The 25,357-nt window shown below is 40.1% G+C and overlaps 1 protein-coding gene across 2 annotated transcripts in view; it reads right to left on the bottom strand.

The window, feature by feature from the left end:
- Window positions 1–25,357, bottom strand: part of OSBPL10 (oxysterol binding protein like 10) — a 185,290-nt gene that overhangs the window by 128,538 nt on the left and 31,395 nt on the right. The window contains exons 2-3 of one of the 2 annotated variants that reach the window (XM_073333364.1): window positions 5,039–5,310; window positions 1,057–1,232 (exon numbers count right to left, since the gene is read on the bottom strand). In XM_073333364.1, the coding sequence (XP_073189465.1) occupies window positions 1,057–1,102 (46 nt within the window). In that variant the 5' untranslated portion in view covers window positions 1,103–1,232; window positions 5,039–5,310. The remainder of the gene's footprint in view (window positions 1–1,056; window positions 1,233–5,038; window positions 5,311–25,357) is intronic. The other variant, XM_073333363.1, reaches the window with a different exon arrangement.

Raw genomic sequence — 25,357 nt, 5'->3', positions numbered from 1 at the left:
AACTACTAAAAATTCTTATTAGCAAACCACTTTGAATCATCATTAAATGCCATATCAATGTTAAGAACACAAGTACAAAATTACACATACTGCTGAATCTCAGATTAATGGTAATTCAAATTAATTTTAATGATAAGGGAACAGAAGACGGAATACTTTATTAAATTTTCTCATCCGCTATGTTGCCAGTATAACAATTAAGTAATAAGCAGCATGCTGCTGTGTGTAATCTTGTAAATCTCAGTCAGTCAGTAGGCAGAGCACTGCAGAAGTTATGAGGACATTAATCCTAACTGTTCAAAAACTAAGCCTCCTTGACAGAAAATCCCTTTGTTGCTTTGCTACACGTCCAAATGTCTATGCAAGCTAAATATTGAGTTCAAATCCTAATGCCTCTTCGATAGGGTTTCTGTTTGCTTTACAGGAGATTCTAAAATATGATGGCTAGCTGGTTGGCGGTTAAATTGTTAAATCTAGTCTAACCCTCACCACAATTCATTTTATTTTAAATACAAGTATATTGGACTGAGAATTGTCACACATCAAGCCAACCAACAGTAGTGCACCATCCATATGCCATGGGTTACAACACCATAACAGTAGATTGCATAATTTCCTATGGCAATGTACTAACTTGCAGGTTATTTTTCCACCGTATTGTCTAGCATGCCGTAAAGTAGCCATAATCAACATAACTTCAACTAAGAAAAGGAGGACTTGTGGCACCTTAGAGACTAACCAATTTATTTGAGCATAAGCTTTCGTGAGCTACAGCTCACTTCATCGGATGCAGACGGTGGAAACACAGCATCCGATGAAGTGAGCTGTAGCTCACGAAAGCTTACGCTCAAATAAATTGGTTAGTCTCTAAGGTGCCACAAGTCCTCCTTTTCTTTTTGCGAATACAGACTAACACGGCTGTTACTCTGAAACATAACTTCAACTGGATTTTTTGTCACAATTGGGAAAGAAGGTAAAGACGAAAAAAGTTACAAGAATGGGAGGAAAGGCTGGTCTTATAAGCACGTTTAAGAAGTAGCTAGTAGATTACTATACCTCTCAGTTTGTACGTCTCTCCATTAGCAAAGTATACTACCAACATGTGTGGCACTTCGTCACTGAGAGAGATTATAGCTCCAGCTAAAGACAGGGCTCCTCGTGGCTTCTGGTTTTTACTTTGTTCATTCACAAAATACTGCAGAATCCCAGTCTCAAAATCCAGTACAAAGTACCTGTTCAAAGAAACCACAGTTGTATAGTTTTTCTTTCAAAGAGTTTTTTACACTGCTACTGAAAAGCAAACATGGGTTAAATTTAAATTTCACAGAAATGTTAAACAAGGAGGAAAATATTTTTTGTTACATAGTATCCTGTACATGAGGATAAATGTATCAAAACAATACCTTTATTTCAGTTTGGTGAGAATAAAGAAGAGTCCATGTTCAATTAATGGACATGGGAAAAGGTGTTTCTAATTGAACGTGTTCTTTAAAGAAAATCACCCCCCAACACTAATACAGATTGTACTGAAAGAGCCCAAAATTGATGTCCTGTCAAATATATCTATGTGCCAAAAATGGAAAGCTAGGTGAGTATGGCATTTTATGCTTGTCACTTCTGGGTTTGTGACACGACCCTGTGCCTGGCGAGTCACTTACTACTTTTATGACATCATCTGTCCAGATACCCAGAGACACCTCTATAGCCACCTGGGTCCACTTGCACTGTATGCAAAAGGGTGGCCTTATTTGCCTCATTTATACATGCAAACATGACCCCCTCATTTCTCTCAATTGCTTTTTTAAAAAGGAAATATGCAAATGCTTTTGCACAGGGTTGAGCAGAACACAAGATATTATAAAATATAATCAGAAGGGAAAATATCTCATAAGTCCCATTATGGCTGGGATTTTCAAGGCTGGTCTAAGGGATATAGACATCCAGTTCCCATTAGAAATTAAAGTAGGAAGTACAGAAGCCAGCCTGTAGGATTGCAGTGGGTGGGGGCATCTTCAAGTCAGCAAATCTGTCACTCTGCCAATCAAGTTCCAATAGCAGGGGGGAACCCATCTGTCCAGATATTCAAATAACTAATAGTAGGCAGGTGTCAGTCCCAAAGAAAATCCATCTGGATAACAGTCACTGATTCAGAGAGTCATCAGAGATATAAAGGATGAAAGCAGAGAGACAAGAAAGTAAGTTTTATGTGACCAAATGAAAAGAGTTTGCTTAAAGCAGTACTACCCAAGGTAAGCACTTTATTTGAAGCTTACATGTTAAGAAGATTGGTGAAACAGTCAGCTAATGATCTGGAAGTCACACAGTACTCCAAAAGTATAGTCCACTAAATTTCATATAGATCTAGTTACAAAAAGTTCTTTGGTTTGTGTTTTTCATCCTCTCTCTCCCCCCACCCCACCCAGTTTTGAGGGAAGCCTTGGAGAGAACAGAGGAATTTATGCAGCAAACCAATGGAGAGTATATTTATAGGAGATATGTGCAAAATCACAGTAACTCCTCCCATTAAACTTACAGGAGAAGTTGCCTAACTCAGTATGAAGAGCACTTACATTTTAATCAATAGTAGTTTATAGAGCAACAACATGGCACTTCAGCTCAGAATTTGAAATTGCAGCACTCTACATCCTCACCACTTAGTTCTCTGCCTCCCTAACCTATTAGGCAACCCCACTTCGATCCACACACATCCACACACTGATCATATGGGCCAATGCATGATAAGTCCATTGCTAAGATTACAGTATTTGCCACACAAACGGGGACAAATTTATTGCTATTTGTACAGATGAGATGATTGAGTAGCTAATTCATACTTATTTTAAATGTAAAATGAAAATGATTCCACTTTCGCCATCTCAATTTGAGTTACTCTAGCCCAACACTCAGAGCTGGAAGCATAAAGCATTTCTACTAATCCATCTTAGCACATAGAAATCTTGATGCATATTTCCATCTTTAAATCATGTACTCTGAACCAGGTCTCCAATAATGCCTAACCTTTGCCAAGGTAGTTGAAAATTCTGTCCTACTGTATTTCAGGAAAAATGGTCTATTAAACACAGCAGACAAGAGAGAAGATCTTACTCAGACACAGGTGGCCTCTTATAGCACCTAATAAAAACATGTGGGTAATGACACCAAAGCATTTGGCAGGGCATTATTTGTTGTTTTCCTTCTGGATCAAACATTTAATATGGGAACAGAGAACAAAGTTTCATATTGTTATACACAGATTCACATGACAGTTGCAAAGTGCTGTAAGCGATTTACAGTTCTGCAGCTCATGTCTGTAAAACTGCAACTTGCATTCAAAACAAGATAAAAACCTTGGTGTCATCTTTGACTCAGCCCTATCTCTGGACCCACACATCCAGACTGCCTCTAAATCTTGCCAAGGCTTCCTACACAGTATTTCCAGCACTGCCCTGTCTGTCTAGGTTTTCAAAGTTCTTGTCCAAGTCTTTATCTCACATTTCAATTAACACACTTCACCTCTTTGGCACAACTGCTGCAGTCTCAGGCTGGTCAAGTCCACTCAAAGCTGCTGGCAGGACAATCTTCCCACTTTGTTCCCCACTGTGCATCCCTCCACACTCTCCCTTGCATCAGACACAAGGATCTTAACCTCACCTTTAAGGTCCTTCATACTTTAAACCTACTCTTCCAAAGCAATTTTACTTTAACAGAGAAAAAGTGAGGTTAATGGTGCAATAAAGACCCCACTTCCTCTGACACCGTGCCTCTATGCTTTTTGCTATGGGAGAAACTGCCCATCACAAAATTGGTAGAACCACTACTTTCATCTCCCTTCAAATCCCTCTGCTTACAAAAAACCCTAACTACTGAGATAGTGACTAGGGAGGTGGTGAGCTGAATCCCCACACACAACCATCACCATTTGGCTGTTTCATCTCTTTGGCATATCTGGTCATAAACTTACCATTCTGAGCTCTCAGAGCAAAGACTGTCTGTGTGTTACTTGTTTGTATGATTGATACCTATGCACAATGGGATACTCATCTCTGACTAGGGCCCCCAACTGCTACAATATTACAAATAAAATAACTGATAAGTATGTTAAATCTAGCAACAAACACTATTTAACAGCCTACTGAAATTATCAATTCAGTGGACCAGGAAAAGAAAGGGAGTGAAAACAGAATACTATTACCAAGGGCTTTGATCTGACATTTTAATCCATTTGCGCTTGTAAGATAGTGACCAAGCATTCTACCATTTTCACAAGCCAAATACAGTTTTACAAACTTAATGTTACCAGCTCACCTATTTATAGTAAAATGTTAATATTTAGGCTGGGCTTTCCAAAGGAGCCCAAACTTTGACTGAAATTTAATAAGAGCTGGGGATTTAACTCACATGGGCTCTGTTGGAAAGCCCAGCCACAAACTGACATTTTTGTATTGCATCTCTATAGATAAAGGTCATACAGGGGTTTGGAACATGCAACTTTCCAGTTAGTCAAGTAAAGAGTTTTGTGTATCTCTTCCCTCAAATTAGCTTAACATTTATCCCAAAGCAACAGCCAGGAATTTCAAGTTATTTTAAATAAATCAATACTTTTTAACTTTCAGTAAGAGGAAAAAAAACACAGCAAAAACAAGTAGTATATCTCATATCCTGTTTGGACAAGAGCTTTCATAGGGTAAAGTTTGCAGTAGGCATCTTGAGATACAGGGAGACCATCAAACTGAAATTTAGTCAATTTCAAACAGAAAGATAAAATTACTTGCATGTATTACACTAGTCCATAAGCCTCCCTGTCAGTCTCTGTGATTTTGCATCCTGTTTTCCTATTTATAAAACATTTTTTCCTCTTCCTTGTTGCTGTGTGAAAATTTTACAGAAATGAGAGAGAGCTGACTCACCAACTATATAGGAAACATCATGAAAGGGGTAATAAAAATACACTGTAAAATCCACAAAGTAAACAAAACTCAAAGGTTAAAGAAAGTATTTTCTCTAATCTTTGTCCAGTATAGTAATTTCAGGAATTTACCTGTTAAATAAGCAGGGTACAAAAAAGTTTCTAAATCATCTTGATCTGAGTGCATCTGTCCAGCAGTCCAACTGACAGCCTCTTTCAGTTTGTTTTCATGATATCACTTATTTAATTTGAGAACTGTGTTCTCATGAAAGCCTTTCCTGTCCTGGGCTTGAGATCTTGTTTACATTGTTTCCATCCTTTCGATGTTCAGGTGTGAACACACCACCGTTTTAGACAGGTCATCCTTTTGGTCAGCATATAGAACATTTCTCATCTTATACCACCTTTGAGAAAGGTATAATGGTAATTTGTGTGGGAAAGGAGACACAATAACCTAATTCAGTGAAGATCCATAATTCAACAATCTTTCCATTTCTTTCTAATCAACATGTAATTTTTGAAAGAGTTCCTGTAAACCAGGATAAGAAGTGTGTTAGATAAAACATACCCTGTGCATATACAACTTCAGATAACACCAATCAGAAAGTTTTCATTTGTCTGGTGACTACTATGGTATTAGGGTGATGTCTACCCCACAAGCACTACAGAGACAGCAACATCACTGTCGCCCTGTAGTGTAGACACTACAGCGACGGAGACGATTTTTCCATCACAGTAGTAAACCCACCTCCTTGAGAGATGGTAGCTAGATCAACAGAAGAATTCTATTGACCTAGATACATCTATAGTGGGGGTTAGGTCAATCTAACTACACCACAGAAGACGTGAAATCTGTCACAGCCCTGAGTGGTGTCGCTAGGTTGAACTAAGTTTTAGGTGTAGATCAGGCCTACCTTTTAAGAGCTGGGACCTTGTCTTAGCTACCTGTAAAACATCTAACACACTTTTGGGACTATACAATTAAACAGTAACATTTTTTTAAAAAGTAAGTGACAAGTTGCTGCTGTTGGTCTATGCCAATCTTAATCCTTTTTCAGTGTTCTAACTCCTTCATTTCTACCATGTGGATCAAGGGAAAAGAATGCAATTCTCTATAGAAACATAACCACCACCACAATTTATACTGGACAGCCAGGTTGAGGTAAACAGAATAGCATGCCAATACAATTTAGGCAGTGCTGTTGCTCTCTGACCCAGGAATAGGCCAAAGGACAAAAAGGGTCTGGGACTTACTCTGGTCTCGCACTCTGACCCTGACTGTGGCATAGAAATACTGCTTATAAAGGTCCCACACAGTGTTAGCTCCAATGGTAACATCAACTGGTGCTCTACTTCCCTCTAAGTTAAACACATACATCGGAGATATTGCAGGTGTGGGAGCTACATGAAATTGAATGCAACACTCCCACAGCATAAGCAAGAGGAGAAGGGAAAGATTAGAAGGTGCCCTAAAAGGTTTTGAAGGAGGAGTCATGAATAACGGAGATGGAGCGAGGAATTAAACGATGGTGAAGAGAGAAGAACAAAACTACTAAAGAGAATATGACAAGAGAAGACGCAGAATAAAGGAAGATGGAGGGAATCCATTCTTCCAAAACCATTGTCTTACCAGTTACAAACAGGAGGCTTTGCCTTAAGACAACCCACTTCAGGCATCAACAAAGTGCAGGAGGAACAGGGAAGGACTAGATTTCCACCTTCCACAAGTAGAAACAAAATGAATATACAAAACAGTGGAGAAGGAAAGAGGGAATGGACACCTATCACATACATTTTTGGAAATTGTTATAAAAGAAAAGAAAAAAGTACAGAGAAAATCTCCCCTTTGAGATGTGGAAGTCATTTATGCAGAATATTACAAACTATACAAAGAGAATTCTGGTGCCAACTTGTTTACATCTATTTAATCTTAAGATCTGTTTCTCCCTTTACATTTTATTGTCATTCCTTTCACACAATGTACATTTATCCAACAATGATACATGACTTTAGATTTCTATATTTAGTTTTAAAGATCAATACTTATGAAAAATGTACCATATCCTTCAGAAACGGTCCTTGTGGGGATAATAAGAAAAATTACAGAATACTAAACATATACAATAGAAACACACACACAGTTAGTGTTATACAGGACACATTAACTTAACAATAGCACCATTAACTAATGTCTCCCAATTGACAACACAGTCATACAGAACGTTATGAACGTTCATTAAAGAGAGTCTGCCTAATAGCAAGTTAAAATGTTCTTGTTTTGGCACTGGTAAAGCTGATTAAGCACCACTCTAAGCAGAAAAGTGAAGTTATATAACAAATATCCCAATAATTCTTTATATTTGATGCATCTTGGTCCTATATGAATTAATGCAATCTGTTTTCATGATCAAAATGGTCATCTAAACCTACATTACATAATGCATAAGAGGTAAAGCCAATGTACATTACTACTGTTAGATATGAAAGGATATGTTGCTATTCAAACATTTAACTTGTCACCATCCATAACTGTTTAACAACTGTTTGAGTACAGCAGCCAGGTCCAAAACAGACACATTACTGATGCTATAAACGACAATGTTAAACACTCTGCCCTCCTTAATGAAAACATTTTTATTGCTGCCTGTTTTCTGACATTTCTAGTATAAAACAAAGTAAATTAATATGAAGCTTGACTTTTTATAAGAGACATTCATGATCTCATCAATACCATTGAATCATGACAATTAACTTATTAATTTACCTACCATATTCCAAACTCTTCTGCTGTACCTCAAATAAGTAAATTTCAGAAATTATTCTGATTCTCTCCACTCACTCTAATACACTTGACTTCTATCTGTTGCATACATTTATCTTAACAGTATTCAAAGCAAATAAACACCATACAATATGAAATATGGCCACTTTTCATTCTATTGTCTGGGGAAAAGCAAAGAATTAAAAAAGGCTCAGTCATTTAAACTACAGCCACTTCTTTCATATGGATTTTGTGGGCTTATTACTATGAGAATTTACTGCTGTATACACAGGATGATTTACATATTTATATTCTTCAGTTAAAAGATTTAATTGGAAAAATATTTTTAGATTGTATGGCTTATTAGGAGAGTTATGCCCAGGTTTTATACAATGTCTAACTGAACTACATTACGTAGATGTCTTCAGTCTAAGTCATTTTTGTTACTGGGGGCAAATGCATTGACACACAAGTCTTGGATCATTGCAGATTCCCAGTTTAACCCATTGGAATAGCAGAGTTATACAATATTGGCATCTGTGATAGAAATGGGCAATTTATTAATTACTTCAATAACCTCAAAATAATACATTTTTTATCATTTGGTGCCCTCCTAACCCATTTACTATTTCCAAACAGAGGCAATTCATTACCCAATGCTACAACGGGAAAACGGCAGCTCTGCTGATGCACTGAATTTTCCAGTTGCTTTCTTCTCTATTGATGTTCTGTTGATTCCTCCACCCAACTTCTCTTCATTTAAAATCTGTTCCTCAGATAAGTGTTTTCCCAAGTCACTGACAGAATATTCTCCAGAATACTCTTACTTTTAATTTTGCTTTACCAGAAAAGTGAAATTTGTTCAGACTACTACTGTCTCTTGTCTTGGTGCAACACAGCCAAGCCTTCACTCAGTAATTATAGATCCTCCATAACAGAATTGTACACTCCTATATTTGCCAGACAAGTTTGGTAAGCAGTAACTCTCACATTTCTACTAAGACTGTTACATTGTCCTGGTTTATTGTTCAAGACAACCTGTACACTATGCTAGAAATTCAGCATTCAATTAGTTAAAAATCCATGTCTATATTTTTCTGACCAATATGTCACTTTCACAAGACAGGCTGGGGGAAATCAGATTTTTTTTAAAAAAAATTTCTTTGTTTAAAAAAAAAAAAAGTATTATATGCTTGGTCTACATTTAAAACTTACACGAGTAGAGCTATGTCGGTTGGGGTGTGATTTTTTTATATCACCATAGTTATGCTGGTATAAAGCCCTAGTGTAAATGCAATTATATCAGCAAAAAAGTCCTTTTGCTGGTACAGCTTATTTCACTTGGGGAACTGGTATAAGCTATATCAGCAAAGTAACTTTTCTTTTTTTTTAAATCAGTTTAAGCCATGTCTATGCTAGGAGTATTTGCTGGTATAGCTATACCAGCAAACCCTTTCTAACGAAGATAAGGCCACAGAATCAGTGAGACACAACATGGAACACCTCTTCAGAGTTACTTTTTTGTGCAGAGACCTGTAACGGGGCACACTCCCTCTCGTGAGTATTCCCTTGGCCGAGTGCACACTCTCTCGGTCTGTCCCTGCTCTGGGATAGAGCAGTGCCCCAGGGCTCCCTCCCTGGAGACAATGTCTTTGCCCTCTTGGGCTTCCTGGCTACAGCTCTCCAGCTGGGACACTATAGCTCAGTTCCCCTCTGAGGTGCCTCACTGTCCAGGTCACTTCCCACCAGTGGCTAATGGGGGGAGGGAGGGAGGGACCTGGGCCCACCCACTACTTCGGGTCCCAGTCCAGGGATCCTGTAGATGGCAGCTTCTGCTGTGTCCCTTTATGTCGCATGACTTCTCGAATTCCCCGGGCCACTTCCCCACGGCCCTGCACCGTCTTCATCCTAACCTCAAGGCCTTGTCCTAATGGAGTCTCAACAACCAGCTCAGAGCTCCTCCTCGCTCTCTCCGGCTTCTGGCAGTGCTGCCCTGTCCAGGGTTCTGCAGTTTCGTCAGTCAGCCACACATCATTCATGCTCCTACAGCTCCAGCAAGGAACTGAACTCCCTCTGGCCCTGCAGCTCTTCTTACACTAAGCTGCTGGGCAATGGGTGAACCGTGGGCTTGGGGAGGCTACCCCCGAGCCGGCCCACCCATTCTGCCCAGGGACCCGTCCCTCCTGCCCCCGTTCCCCCACCAGAGCCCAGAGGGGCCCCTCCCCAGCCCCGGAGTGCCCGGCAAGCAGGCAGCTGAGCACGGCCCTCCCACTCCACCCTGGAGCACTGGGTGGGCAGGCAGCACAGCCTCCAGCCCTGGAGCACAGGCCAGCTCCCACTAGTCCCAGCCCAGGGCAATGGCACTGGAGCCCTCCCAAAAGTGCGGGGCGGGGTCCCCCAGCAGAGGTGGAGGCGAGGGCAGCCCCCTGCCCATGTCCCAGGCCCACCATCCAGGGCAGGTGGAGGGATCCAGGCTCCCCACAGCTGCCCACACAGCTCTCACTGACCAGCCTCCAGCCGGTGAAGGGGGAGGAGGGGCTTGGAGTCACAGCCCAGCCATTGTGAGTGCCAGGGGGGGCAGCTGTGGGGAGCCACGGTGGACCTCTACATGTCCACAATGCAGGGGGCCCAAGCAGTCCCCAGCCCATGTCCCTGCCTGTCTGGGGCAGATGGAGGGTCCATGACTCCATGGCTCCTCACAGCAGCTCTTACCATGGCCAGGCTGTGGCTCTGAGGTCTCCCCAATCCGGAGCCAGATCGGGGAGAGCCAGGCAGGCACCTGTGGGAGCCGGGATGGAGGCGCTCTCGGTCCCAACCCGGAGCCCCCTCCTGCACCCCAAACCCGCCCCAGAGCCTGCATCCCCAGGCAGAGCCCTCATCACCACCCTGTGCCCCAACCCCAGCCCTGATCCCCCTTCCAGCACTCTGAACTCCTCATTTCTGGCCCCATCCCTGAGCCCACACCCCCACTCGCACCCCAATCCCCTGCCCCAGCCCCATGAAAATGAGCGAGTGAGTGAGGGTGGGGAGAACGAGCGACAGGAGTGGGCCTCAGAGAAGAGGCAGGGCTTTGGAGGAGGGGCAGGGCAGGGCAAGGGTATTTGGTTTCGTGAGAATAGGAAGCCAACAACCCTAGCTAGAACAAGTAAACCTGAAGGTACAGTAGACTAGAAGTAGATTATAAACAAGTGAAACCAACTAGTCTAGTCTATTTTCATTGCCAAATTTAGATTTTTTTTTCAGTTCTTTTAATAAATCTTTGGTGGTATTAGTTAACAGAGAAGGAAATTGACTTTTTAAAAGCATGATATTTAACATGACAAATCCACTAAATCAATGAGGATAAATATATCTTCACTCACAATTAGCTAAGTTACACCTTCGCTCACAATAGCGATTTTCACACCAGTTGCTGGCCATATGTATTATTGAAACCAGTGAAAATATCACAAAAGTCATTATAGTAAGTGTCATCAGAAGTCTGCAATGCTGGTTGCCCTTGAGAAGTAAGAGAAAATTGGTTGCAATAACTTTCCCTTTGGCCTTTAAACACAAGCAGCATAGCTGGACTACAGAACAGCTTGCTGCCAAATTCAAGTGGCAAGGAAGCCTGCAACTGATCAAGTCTATTCTTTTCTGTAGCAAAAATAATATAGTATGAATTGAAGACATTACCAAGATATTCAGTCTTTCACAAAAGCGGAACAAAAAAGTGTCACTCTCCACAACATCATCCATAAGATTTGATAGGCTTGGTATACAGACTTCACATCTAAAATTGCCTCACAACGAACCACCTGATGAACCAAGGACACACACTCCAAATTCATTTCTCCAAAATTATTCCAAAACACACAGTTTAGGTGACAGCTTAAAAAAAAACCCAACCACACACATCATCATCTCTAAGAAGTCAAATTCTAGACACTCTGAATGGAGATTAGATAAACTCCACTATAACCGCCTTCTTAGATTGCAAGCATCTCAGGACAGGAGGCATGTTTTTCTATGTGTTTGCAAAGCACCTGGCATAAAAGGGCCGTTTTCTGATTAGAGCCTTCTGGAGTGACTGCAACACAAATAAAAGGAGGAAGAGGAATTATTTTACATTTACAATAGTGTGACTGATCATGATCTACCCCATTAATTCTACCAAATATTTAAGCAGTTATAGCTGGCTGAAATTTAAAAAAAAAAATGCACTGGGTTTTCATGGTAGTGTGCAAGGTCCTTGCATCAAAGAGCCTGAATTTCATCATTCACTCCCAATTTGGCAGAGCTGTCACATGCACAGTACATGACTAGCTTTCAGTGCATTTTTTAAATCTCAAGTTCATGGGCCCCGGAGACTCATGGAACACATGGATAGTGTGATACATGAGTTTTTCCATCTCCATGCTGCTGATTCATAACCAGCCCAGGTTGGTAGTCATCAAAAGTTACTGCCCTCTGTACTTTCTAGTTGTCTGTGTGAAATGAGTTAGAGAGTTCAGTCCAGTTCAGAGTAGGCAGGGACCTATATCAGGAAACTACCATCACAACTATCACTTGTCATCCTTGTTGGCAACCCTAGAGGCAAAGACTGGATATGATGCAAAAATCTAAAGGGAATCTCCCCATCTTTTCCAGATCATGGTGTGAAACTAAGACAAGGTCTTCACTAGGAGTGGTTTACCAGTATAGGTATACTATGGACACAGCTTTTAACAGTATTGCTTATTCCACCACCCCCAAATGAAACAAATAAAGCAGCTACTCTAGGGGCTTCTGCTTCTGCTGTGTACATCAGGAATCATACCTCTTGACAACCCTGAACCAACATAGCTATGCTGGCAGAAATGTGTAGTGTAGACATAGCCAAAGCCTATTCCACACAAATGTTTATTCATGTGCTTAAAGATAAAAACCACTACAAACAAACCGAAACATACCACACCAAAGAGGTATCACTGCTAAAATAGAATATGCCTTCAAAAGCCTTATAAAACTGTTGCACTGTACATAAATTACTTTTCTCAAGTAAAAGGCAAGATCTCCCAACACAGAAAAGTTCCTGGGAGATTTAATTGGCCTAACTCAAGTCCCACAACTGCTAGCTTAAAGGCCACAAATTTCTTATTAGCTACACCCAAGGAAGAGACCTTTCCTGGTTTCAATTTCTGGGAGAAAACATCTTGCTAGGTAGGAGAAGCCCTGGGATAGGGAAAAAGCCTCTCAGGAAAGTCTCTCTTAGAAAAAGCATCTGGGGATTAACTTGCAACTGAATAGGGTTTATATTCACTGCACTGTTAGCTCAAATTTGTACACTTGAGGTACTCCACTAAAGCTAGCCTACCTAGTAAGAGCACCCACATCGTAAAGATCAATCAAATTATCTTCAAGTTACTGCATACACTGTCACAATACGGACCCAAATCACTCCTTCCAAACTATCACAGCATACATATCTCGGGGAAAAAACTTTTTTGTCCATTCTCATCACAGGGGCATAAGTGATGTTTGCCCAGCACCTAATTACAGTACACTTGTGGTTGTAGTCTGCATTCAGGTAGAAAGCCATGAATCCTACACTGCATGAGTGAGAGAGATCCATGACTTTTCCCTGGACAGCTCTTGTCATCAAGTGAATCAGGAGCAAATAAATGACTGGCTGGGAATGATTAGTTAGAACTGTAGGAGTGGGAAGTTGAAGCTGCCTAGGAATTTGGAAGACTGGCTGGAAATTTTGCTTTAAGAGAATTTCTACTTCATCATTTCACAAAACTGGAGTAAAATTTGAGCTGACAAACAGGCTGCTGGACTGCAGACAGTAGCATCTAACAGATATGTACCTCAGTAAGAAAAGGCACACTGCTATATATGCATCCATCCCACACTTGCTTTTACCCAAACCTAATCCTCCATTCGCAGGTATTTGCAAGTTGGTACTAAGGCCTGCTTTGCACACATGCAGCAGTATTTCATACAATAAATCTAGTTGAAGCGTTTTTAATAAATTCCCCCTCCCCCCCAGAATCTCTCTCAGATCCCCGACGTGGGAAGGAATGACAGTTGTCATGCTGGGCACGCAATGGAGAGTATTGAATGCCCAGTAGGGAACAGTACACATAACAGTAGCTGAAGCCCATCTTCTGGGCAAGTTTGGTGTGGGGAGGGATGGATCCCAATAAGGGGAAGGTGGAAACGGCAATTCCCGTACCCAGAAGGGAAGCTACAACAAATATTTGCCCACCCTCCAGTTCAGATTAGTCCTATACAGGCCACGACAGAATCCTCATATAAATTTCCCTCCTTACCGTAACAGCACATTGAGTCCTTACTCAATTTTTTATACATTCATAACTGATGCAGCAAGCCCAGAGGTGCCAAAGCTATGAACTGCCAAACCTAGAGGTGCCGGGGTTCAGCCCTGGCATAAATTAGACACTGAAGTCCCCATGAATACAAATATTCTATACTTAAATGGCTTCTAACATTTGTAGTTAGCTAGTTTAGCATTAAATGATCTTGCTATATTTGTACCTAAAACATCTTACTATTTATACAGCTCTATTAGGCAGTTATTACAGGAAGGCTTGCATTTAGATATTTGCAAATACAGTATAAGTATTAAAAGAAGCTTATGCATCTTAGGCATTTGAAAAACAACAAAGGTTTTCACTTTTAAATTGAAACATGAGTCAAGAGGAACCAGTATCTTCTATAAAACATTTCCCATCATAAATGTTCTCCAAATTTAAAGAATGATGACTTTAGTGTGTTTATAAAAGAAATTAATTTCAAATCAAGATATTTCTATGATTTGTGTGGGTTTAAACTCGGGGGGGGTGTTTGTTTTTTATTAAAGAAAAGGGATGGTGGTCTGGTATAAGATCACTTTACTTTTAGATGTATAGATAGAAGCAGAAATCTTCTGGAATTTCTTTGATCAGCTTCAACATATTGAAACAATTAACTAAGCATGCATATTTCCAAGCATCCTGGCTATACCACTCTTATAGCTTTATCTTAATATTTACTAAAGGTGCGAACAAGTTTTTATCAACTTAATTTTTAAGGTATAATAATTTTATTAATATTATTTTTGCATCAATACTGAAGTCTCACTCCCACACATTTTTGGTTTCTCTGTTCTGTATAAGGGGTCCCTGACTAGGCTGTTGGTTCTTTTCCCTTCTCTCCTGCTGTATGTTATTCCAGAAATAACACGTCCAGCCTTCAGCCTTTCAGAAAATTACATTTTGTTTAGCATATCAAGGAGGAGAATATTTGAGATCTTCAGGAATACTTCCAGCAGAACCAAACAAGTACCTTTTCTGCTCAGTGAAGTACACTGGCTTAAAGTATTATGCCTCTCATGCACTTTCTTGCCTGTCCATTTGGAAGACAAGCAGAATCACTAGCTGATAAGTGTTCTGGGGCATTCTACTTTCAATAGCTTCATTCCAAAACCACTCCATTAAAGAAAAATCAATTAAAAGGAAGCAGCTCCTGCATCCCTAGATATATTTTTAAAACGTCTTCAGTCAGTAAGATAAATTATGTTTATAGATGTCCAAGTATGGCATTTTTATTTCTAAGTTATGCATCTTTTAGAAAGAACTACTTACAATTACACATACATATGTTTCCATAAAATTTAACCTCTACTGCAACAGCTGTACAAGCTGTTTAGTAACTCTACTAAAAACCATTTATTTAAATAATTGTGGTCTTGTTCTGAAAAGGTTTTTAATCAGACATCTTAATGGCTTATTGTGTAAACATAACTGGCCAAGGCGGGAAAGCATGGAGAGAGAAATTGGGGGAGTAATGCCAGTTCTCTTCACCTGAGCTGTCAGTGACAGGTGTGAATGAAAGGATCATGGCTGTGCAGGTCTAGTTATTTCCTTTTGTCAAGGACAAACTGCTGATCAACACTTTAAAATCTTGGCTTCCATGACTGACCAACACATCTGACCTTAGACTGAACAGAAATAAATTGCCTTGCTGTCTCGATTTCTCATTTATTGTCCTTGGCCAGCAGTAATGCCCTATGCTACATTTCAGGTAGACCCCATACATAGCTAGCCACTGCACTTTTTCTAAAGTACATTGTGGTATACAACTGATCAAGTCAAACTACTGAAACAGGAGGAATTTTGCAGAGTAAAGTGATCAGGCGAGTTCATTATCTATTTCTTCTTCCAACTGCTTGCATCTCAGAGAATGTTTTCAAACAGCATTTTCAGCCTGAGGTTGCAAGCACCAGTCACTGCACCCATGGTTCTTAAGTGCAGGTCAAAAGTTTGTCTGCTGGACAAGTAGTACACCCACTTGCTGCCTGTTATGAGCTTTCAGCTATCCTGATCAACCTTAATTCAGCCTCCTTGTATGTATGCATTGTGATATACCCTTTAATTACATATTCTCATATTATTTTTCCCCAGGTCCCCAGCCTCAATCAGTGCACAGGATATAGCTACTTGGAGAAGAATTAGGCTGTGTAGTGAAAGATTGTTGTCCATAGAATCCTTGTTTCATTTATTGCAGCAGAAGGTGAAAGGTGTATAGTGAATGAGGCAGGGGATTTCAGAATGAGAAAGGATAGTCTTGCAGTTAAGGCAGTTGAGTAGCGGCCTAGAGAACTCAACTCTACCTCTGCCACAGAGTTCCTTAAACCAACTCACACAAACCAAACTTTTCACAGGTGGTCACTAACTGCATGTTCCTCATTTTCTGATTTCCTGACTAGAGACTCTGGGGTCTGATTTAGAGAAGAGCTGAGCACTCAGAGCTGCAAGTCAATGAACATATAAAGTGCTACATAATGCTACATACTTTAGAGGAAAAAATCAGATTCTAAGTGTCTCAACTTGGGCACCTAAAATTATTGGATAGGAGATACTTTTGGTCCTAATTTTTTTGTGCCTCAGTTCCCCATTCATAAAACAGGGATTTATCACCTCCTACCATATGGGATGTTGTGAAGGTATTACTGCAATGAGCACCACAGAAAAGCCAATGAAGGAACAAATAATTCTGCATTCATCCAAACCCTCCCTTGGTGTGCAGTAAACGTGGCATGAAACCAAATACCGCCAGAGTGTAAAAAGAAATAATGAATAGCTGTCCATTCAATGAGCAGAGTCCATCCTAAGAACTGAAAGACTGTGGGAAAAAAATAGTATATGATCACGAAGTGACTATCACAAGGGGGCCTTGCAGAGGTAACCTTCATTGTGGCATTTCCTATCTTTTGGGTGCTTGACTCTGCAAGCTTACTGTTCTTTTAATGAAGTTTTATTCCACATAATATGCACGTGTGATATCTGAAAACTGCAGCACAAAAAGGCATTTTGACACCAACACCTATGAAATGAAAATAAAAGGGCAAGATATTTAAGAATTAGAGAAACATTTCTAACAATAAAATAGTTATAATAAGCCTGGTTTCTTTCACCTTTCATCAGCAGCAAGTACTCTGTGAAAACATCAGACTAACCACGTTATGGACTAGTGGCAAAATATTTTAACTCCACCCACACTACAGGCTTTCAGCAACAGTGTGTGGAAGAACTACATAAACAAGGGAAACTCACCATACATCAGCTTATCATACAAAATAAACATTTTTCAGACAGAAGTGTGATTAAATTAACTGTCTCCATTAAACAAAAAATTTTGCAGAAGCATTTCTATTGTTAAGTTCCATAAAACTTGTTTTACAAACAGATGGGGGAATAAATTTGACCTGAAAGTGTCCCGTCACATCTGAGATTGAACTGATTAAAGATGTTGTCATAAATATAAAGGGAAGGGTAAACCCCTTTGAAATCCCTCCTGGCCAGGGGAAAGCTCCTCTCACCTGTAAAGGGTTAAGAAGCTAAAGGTAACCTCGCTGGCACCTGACCAAAATGACCAATGAGGAGACAAGATACTTTCAAAAGCTGGGAGGAGGGAGAGAAACAAAGGGTCTGGGTCTGTCTGTAGTCGTCTTGGCCAGGGACAGAACAGGAATGGAGTCTTAGAACTTTTAGTAAGTAATCTAGCTAGGTATGTGTTAGATTATGATTTCTTTAAATGGCTGAGAAAAGAATTGTGCTGAATAGAATAACTATTTCTGTCTGTGTATCTTTTTTGTAACTTAAGGTTTTGCCTAGAGGGGTTCTCTATGTTTTTGAATCTAATTACCCTGTAAGATATCTACCATCCTGATTTTACAGGGGGGATTTCTTTATTTCTATTTACTTCTATTTTTTATTAAAAGTCTTCTTGTAAAACACTGAATGCTTTTTCATTGTTCTCAGATCCAAGGGTTTGGGTCTGTGGTCACCTATGCAAATTGGTGAGGCTTTTTATCCAACATTTCCCAGAAAAGGGGGGGTGCAAGTGTTGGGAGGATTGTTCATTGTTCTTAAGATCCAAGGGTCTGGGTCTGTAGTCACCTAGGCAAATTGGTGAGGCTTTTTACCAAACCTTGTCCAGGAAGTGGGGTGCAAGGTTTTGGGAAGTATTTTGGGGGGAAGGACGCGTCCAAACAGCTCTTCCCCAGTAACCAGTATTAGTTTGGTGGTGGTAGCGGCCAGTCCAAGGATAACGGGAGTAATATTTTGTACCTTGGGGAAGTTTTGACCTAAGCTGGTAAAGATAAGCTTAGGAGGTTTTTCATGCAGGTCCCCACATCTGTACCCTAGAGTTCAGAGTGGGGGAGGAACCTTGACAGATGTTTTTAATAATGGGATCTCAGAAACCTCACAGCATGTCTTCTGTACCACAGAGCACACCACCCATTCATGTGCTCTCACTACAGGGTGGATAAAATAAAGAGAGGATTTTAAAAAAATATAAACTCCAATTATTTTTATTTAAACTAAACCAATTTAAATTTCAAATTATGATAACATGTTAATACTTGAATGTACTATAATCTATTAAAATAATTTAAATAAATATTAAACAGTACATATTTGCTGCTAAGTTTTAAAAAGTCAAACCACCAAACTAGTGGAAGTCACCTGGAACCAGAATTTGTTGCTCAACCAGCTTTTCACACCATATGATGGGTGTAAAAATCCTACACTGGAGAACAAGGGGACAATGGGTTAAGAAACAGTTCTGGGCCCAGGTAGCTCCCTGAAACCACACCTGCAAAGCCTGCACAAGCTAGAGGGGAGAGTTCAAAGGGGAAGCAGAGCAGCTCAGAGGCAGGGAGGCAGTGGAAGGGACCAGACTGCTGCTCAGGAGCGCCTTGCCTGAGACCTGACAAGGTAGACCTAAGCAAACCTATAAAGGAGAGGCAGATGACTGACTGACTGTGCAGGTCAGCCAGTATGAGATTCTCTGATTTACACTATGGGAAAAATGAGACTTGGGTATGAGGTGGTCCAGGGGGAAGCTGCTTAGCACTCCAAGGTGCAGAGCACAGCCATCCAGCATTGGTCCCTGAACCAGAGGCCAATGGAGAGGATGGGACCGGACTCCTCTACCCACTCCAAGAAGATGTGACAACAGCACAAGCCTTCACCTCAGTGGAGAACCCAGCTGGGAGACACCCTGACAGTTCAAGGGCCCAGACCTCAATATCTGTGCTAAAGGGAAGGACTAGAAACCCAATGGGAGGGCACTGAAGGACAAGACTATTTTGCAAAGAGGAGATGACCTGCCATGACCCTGCCTGAGCACTAGGCAGCATTATTGGTGATTAGTCACCTTCTACACACCAGTAGCCTCTTCTGCAGGTGCAGAGAATATTCTCATTTCAGTTTATTCCACTAGTTCAGTGGAATGACTAGTTTATTCAAAGTTACAAAACCAATGGGAGTTTCAAAAAAAAAAAAAAAAAAAAAAAGAGTGGTTTCCTGTCTTTCAATCTATGCATAAAACTACGTGAGAGAGTATAAAGTCTTGGAAGGACAGAAACGATCAGTTCAATCTATCAACTACACATAATACTTCCTTTGTTTAAACAAACAGTTTTAAATGCAAAACTTGTTTTGATAAACTATTTTTTCTTATGTATCCAGCATATTTAAAGTAGTTTTACTGAACTAAAACAATTTTAAATGCTGTTTTGTGCATTTTAATTGAATTTGAATTTTTCTAAATAGAGCTTGACAGAAATCACAAGTAAAAAATGTATCTAATAAGAAATTCATCATTTTCTACCATAAGTAATATAAAAATTAAGAATTTGAAAAAGAAATAAGTATGTAGCCTAACTTACTTAGTATATTTGTATGGATATAATATACCCTCTTGGTTAGCAAAAAGAAGCACCAAAGTTATATTTAGCTGCAAATCAGCACCTTTTCAATGGTTTATTCTCCTTGGTTGGAACCTCTCTCTGGAAAAGAACTAAAGTACAAATGCAAAGGATTAAAATCAATTATTTAAATTAAGGTTTCCTGCTTGCTGATTTAAAATTATGATTTTAATGAACTCACCCTGTCCACAGTCCCATTTTAAGTATCCCCAAAATTAAGTGTTAGTTCAGGTTGCATTACACTCCTAATGAGGCTTTTGTAGATTCCATGATCTTTAAAAAGACAGAGTATAAGGCAGTTTAGAAGAAAGGAAGATCAACTCATTGAAGCCTTATACCTTCAATTAAAGGTCATAAACAACGTGTTTTCCTTCACTTACAAGAAGTCTGTTTAAGAAATAAATTGGAAGCAGTCAAGATTGCTCTACCCCACTCATGTCTCTCTGATAATTACTCTGTACCTTAACTCTTCCTCTAACTGCAGTCGAAAAAGGTCTTCTCTGACCTTTCTCTGACCTCTAATTACTAAAGAAATCAATGTTGTGGTAAGTGCTTCTTTATATGAAGCATTTGTTTGTAATTTGTTTATTGAACCCTTTTAGGATTATTATGTTGTGTTTACAAGTGTTGGCAGTTATCTCAGGAGGTGCTGCTCCTACTTGTTAGCATCTCAAGTGTGCAAGATTTGGTTTATGAGCTTCAGACTGTACCACTATTTTGCTCCACAGTCCCAACAAACAACTGGACTTCTGCTCCCCCGACTCCTCTATAAAGCCCTCCGAGAAATCCTTGTGCAGCTCCCACCACTGACTATGGATGTTAAATATTTCTGGTTGACACTCTGCTTGATAATACACCACACATTGCAGGTAAGGGCAGGAGAGAGAGAGGTGATAATTCTCAGCCTAGGGTAAATTGATGTAGCTCTCCAAAAGTTAATCCAGCGATGTCAATTTACACCAACTAAGGACCGCTACAATTGGCCCTTTATCTTTGAAATCCACACAGATTTTTGTGTTAGTTGTGCAAAAAGCAAGGCTCTAGTCTTTATTCAGTTTCTTTCTTTGGTTCTCAACAGCTACTATCATATTATCTCAGCACTGCCCAACCAAGATTAACTAGCCCATTCAAAATTGGCTCCTTATAGAGAAAGGAAATGAAACTGCAGTAAAGGTAATATGAAACCCTTAACTACTAACTCCTGCCTTTCTCCTAGATACACGACACTCCCTCTCTCGTACATACTTATTCCTTATGCATTAGATCTTCCCACCTTCTCTAGTTGAATAAAATGGAGTAACAAGAGAATCTGAATTTCCCTTGACATACACAAACTCCTTAAAATAAAAGCAGCAATGCCCAAAAAATGAACAAGATCTTATGAGGCTGCTTATAGAGGAGCTACATTACAGCAGCAGTGATTTCTTATTTATTATTGTTTTATCTTAGAACCATATGATTGGAAAAGACCTCAAGTCTAGTCCAGTCCCCTGCACTCAAGGCAGGACTAAGTATTACCTAGACCATCCCTGATAGGTGTTTGTCTAATCTGCTCTTAAAAGTATCCAATGACGGAGATTCCACAACCTCCCTAGGCAATTTATTCCAGTGCTAAACCTCCCTGACAGTTAGGAAGTTTTTCCTAATGTCCAGTTTAAACTGCCCTTGCTGTAATTTATGCCCATTGCTTCTTGTCCTAGTCTCAGAGGTTAAAAAGAACAATTGTCTCCCTCCTCCTTGTAACAGCCTTTTATGTACTTGAAAACTTATCGTGTCCCCTCTCTTCTCCAGTCTAATCAAACCCAGTTTTTTCAATCTTCTCTCTCAGGTCATGTTTTCTAGACCTTTCATCATTTTTGCTGTTCTTCTCTGGACTTTCTCCAAATATTTCCTGAAATGTGGCACCCAGAACTGGACACAATACTCCAATTGAGACCTAATCAGCAAAACAACTATTTCTTGTGTCTTGCTCACAACAATCTTGCTAACACATCCCAGAATTATGTTTAGGTTTTTGACCCCCTTTCCCCTCCCCTCCCCTCCCCTCCCCACCCCCCCCTTTTTTTTTTAATCTTTTACTCTCTCACAGGGGGAAATGCTACACAAAAAAATTTTTAAAGTATTAGTACTTTAGTTTAGTGAGAAAACATTTAAAATTTCGTTCTTCTGAATTTAAGTGGGTCTTTGAAGGTCAGGCCAGTTTTGCTCATTCATACTTTAATTTCTTGCTTGATCACATTCGTTAGTTCCCAAGCCCATTCTCCACTGCAACATTTGACAAAAGGTCCTCACTGGTTTTCATCCCATCTGAGAAGTAGCAGGCAAACTTGGAGGAGAAAAAGCCTTGGGAACATACTGGAATGCTAAAAAGTAATTGCAGAGGATTTCTTAAAATCTTTAGATAAAACTGCTAGAGACCTCTACATCAATCATCACTACTGTTCTATTCAAAAAGAGAATGGAGAGCATTTCTGATGGACCCTAGTAGTAGTCTTAGAGAAGGAAATTTCTTCCCCCAAAAAGAAAATAAACCCAGTCTTCATTTTCTATACCACTGTAAACAACTCACAGGAAATGTTTCTATAGACTAATTAAATCTTTGAAACTACCTTTTGCAGCAGCAAAAAAAGAGCAACTTATATGGATTCAAAAGTCTCTTAAAACAGAAAAGTTCAGCAATATGACCCTTATCCACTGGGCCTGGGGAAACTTTAGACAGAATAGGAACAGATGAGACTTGAATATAATTCTAGTGAGGACAAAACAGTGAGAGCAAAGCTCCAGTAGTTCTGAAATCCCCAGAGACTGAATGATAGTCCCATAATTCATAACTATCTTTTCAAAAAAGCTTTATGCAATTAATTGTTACTGGGATAAAATCCAACTGAAAAAGTTTAATGGAGATCATTCTCTGACAATAACTTCAAAAAAAATATATCCAATGGCTAACTTCATCTCCTACACTGAGCTCTGAATTTTTAATAGTCTCTTGGACATTCTGCATGCCCCAAAGCCATTTCAAATAAGCCATCTTTGAAAAAAACTTCACATAATGCTCTCTACATCAGCTACCTTCTCTTATACAATTGACAATCCCATTAGCCTTCCCAAATCCCACACTCACATCTCTCCATTCCCCATCCCCAGTATTCAGTCTGTTCGTCACTTCTTAATCTCACTCAGAAAATATACTCCTTCACTCGCCCCACTGCTAAAACCTTTGTACCCACCTTGCCCATTTCTGATCTTTATCACCGTACCCTTTTAATCTCAGATCTCCCTGCTTTCCACCTCTTCCCCCTCCCACCCAGGCTCCCAAAAACATCATTGCTAAAATCACCATCTCCTTCAGAGCTCCGCCCACATCAATATCACCATCCCCAGAATCCCTTCATTGGCTACTTGGCGTTTATTACATCAAATGTGAATCCTCTGTCTTCACCTCCAAGGTCCTGTGTAAATTCATCCCCATTTACATCACCGATTTCGTTTCTTGTTACTCCCTCTTTTGTTACCTATGCTATCAGAGCTCCATCTTTGTCTCCCATGTCCAGTGTCTCACTTTCATGGATACTTAGAAGAGTCTCCCACTTTTTTTAAAATGCAAGAAATACTTTCATTTTAATATTTAAAGTAATTTTAAAACCTAGAAACACCCCCACAACATTTTTCACTTTTATTCCTGTTCTTTAAAACCTTCCCCTTTAATCCAAGGCAATACCAAAACTTAACAGAATGATGTGCAGTTGTAAGTAGTGACTATGTAAAATGTTCCCCTTCTTCTTAGCAGACCTGCTCCCTGAGTACATTCCAAGTCATATTGGCTTACACTAGTGACAAAAGATTGTAATTATTTTTAGCAATGCTTTCTCAATTGTGTTGCCTCTGCAAGAGCTTTCTGGCTTCTACTCTTTGTGCATAGCTATAGAATTGTTTTGTAAATTACAGTCAGTTACACCTGAGAATATTCACTGAAGATTAATGGCATTTCGTGTCACTTGCAGGTGTAATCTGGCCTGCAGAAACGTTATCAATGGGGATGGTGCAGGACAGCACAGTGTGACAGGCTGGACCCCCTGGGATGTCAACTGGTATGCTGGGACACCACTGAGTCAGACTATTCTGCCAGCCTGTGCTAGGCTCCCCAACCTTTTCCAGCCAAGCACACAGGCAGGGCCACACCGAGCTGCACAGAGAGACAGAGATCAGCTCTGGGAAGGCTCAGTTTAAGGAGCTTGCCACAGCACCCAGATGTCCATCCCCCCTTGAAGTACAAACCCAAAATTATATGAAATTAACCTCTTCCCTCAATGTAGAGGAGGGCGTACACAACTTCTTGCCCTCCCCTCTCCCCAGTTAGAAATCACATAAACTGGGTTATACTGTAAGCCAGAAAAAAAAAATTATTAATTATAACAGGTGTATTTTAAGTAGTTAAGGAGGTAGCAGACAGAACCAGGCAGATTACTAAGAAAATAAAACAGAGCACATAAACTAAACTTAATACACTAAAGAAACTGGTTACATGTAAGTTCTCAGCCTAAATGTGGTTCTAATAATCTTCTTTACAGGGCAGATGCCCTTCCGGCCCGGGTCCAGTTCCTTCCCCCAGTTCAGCCTTAGTTGTTTCCAGCAGTCACCTTGGGTGGGGTAGCTGGAGAGAACCGGCGACCTGGAATACCTCACTCCCCACCCTTAAATAGGATTTGCATAAAGTGGGAGTCCTTTGTTTCCTAGTTTGAAACATGCCCTGCCACGCTACGCGCCCTCCTCCCCCCAGCTTTTCGTGGAAAAGTACAGAATTCAAGATGGGTTCCAGTATCAGCACCCTTGGGCTGTTTCATTGTTGTACCTGAAGTGTTAGCAGGGGGGCGTCACCCAAAGTAACATGGTTGAAATATAGATACATAGTCAATCTTCCTAATTTCAGATACAGAAATGATACATGTATACATATTGGATAATCACATTCAGTAAATTATAGCCTTTCCAATGACACCTTACAAGAGTTATCTTGCATAAAGTACATCTTAGTTATGTCATATTTCTATCACAAGCATATTTTCCTAAAGAATATGGAATAAAATGTCACACACAGAATCAAGCTTGACTGAGTCAGGTTGAGTTTTTAGGGCTATCAGTTAGAGAAAACATCTCTTTTAAACTAATCACATCTGGCTGGGAAATCATTGAGACAAACATTGGACCCACTAGTGTCACTTTTACAGAGTTATTTTTCAGAGCAGAATCAGTTTAAGCTCTATTTTTCACATTTTCAAATTCCCACAGAATAAAACAATTGAATGGAAACCTCTCGCCCCACACTTTCTATTCTTATCTCCCATCTTTCAATAAAATCTTAGGAGGAAGCCAAGAGAAAGCGTCCTTCCAAGTGAAAATTTTAGTTCAGAGTTTTCAGTGACAGGATTTCTCTCTTTTGAAAGCT

Source organism: Lepidochelys kempii, chromosome 2 (assembly GCF_965140265.1).
Source record: "Lepidochelys kempii isolate rLepKem1 chromosome 2, rLepKem1.hap2, whole genome shotgun sequence".
NCBI classification, from domain to species: Eukaryota; Metazoa; Chordata; order Testudines; family Cheloniidae; genus Lepidochelys; species Lepidochelys kempii.
Note: the sequence above shows the minus strand (reverse complement) of the source record. Positions and strands in the feature narration are given on the sequence as shown.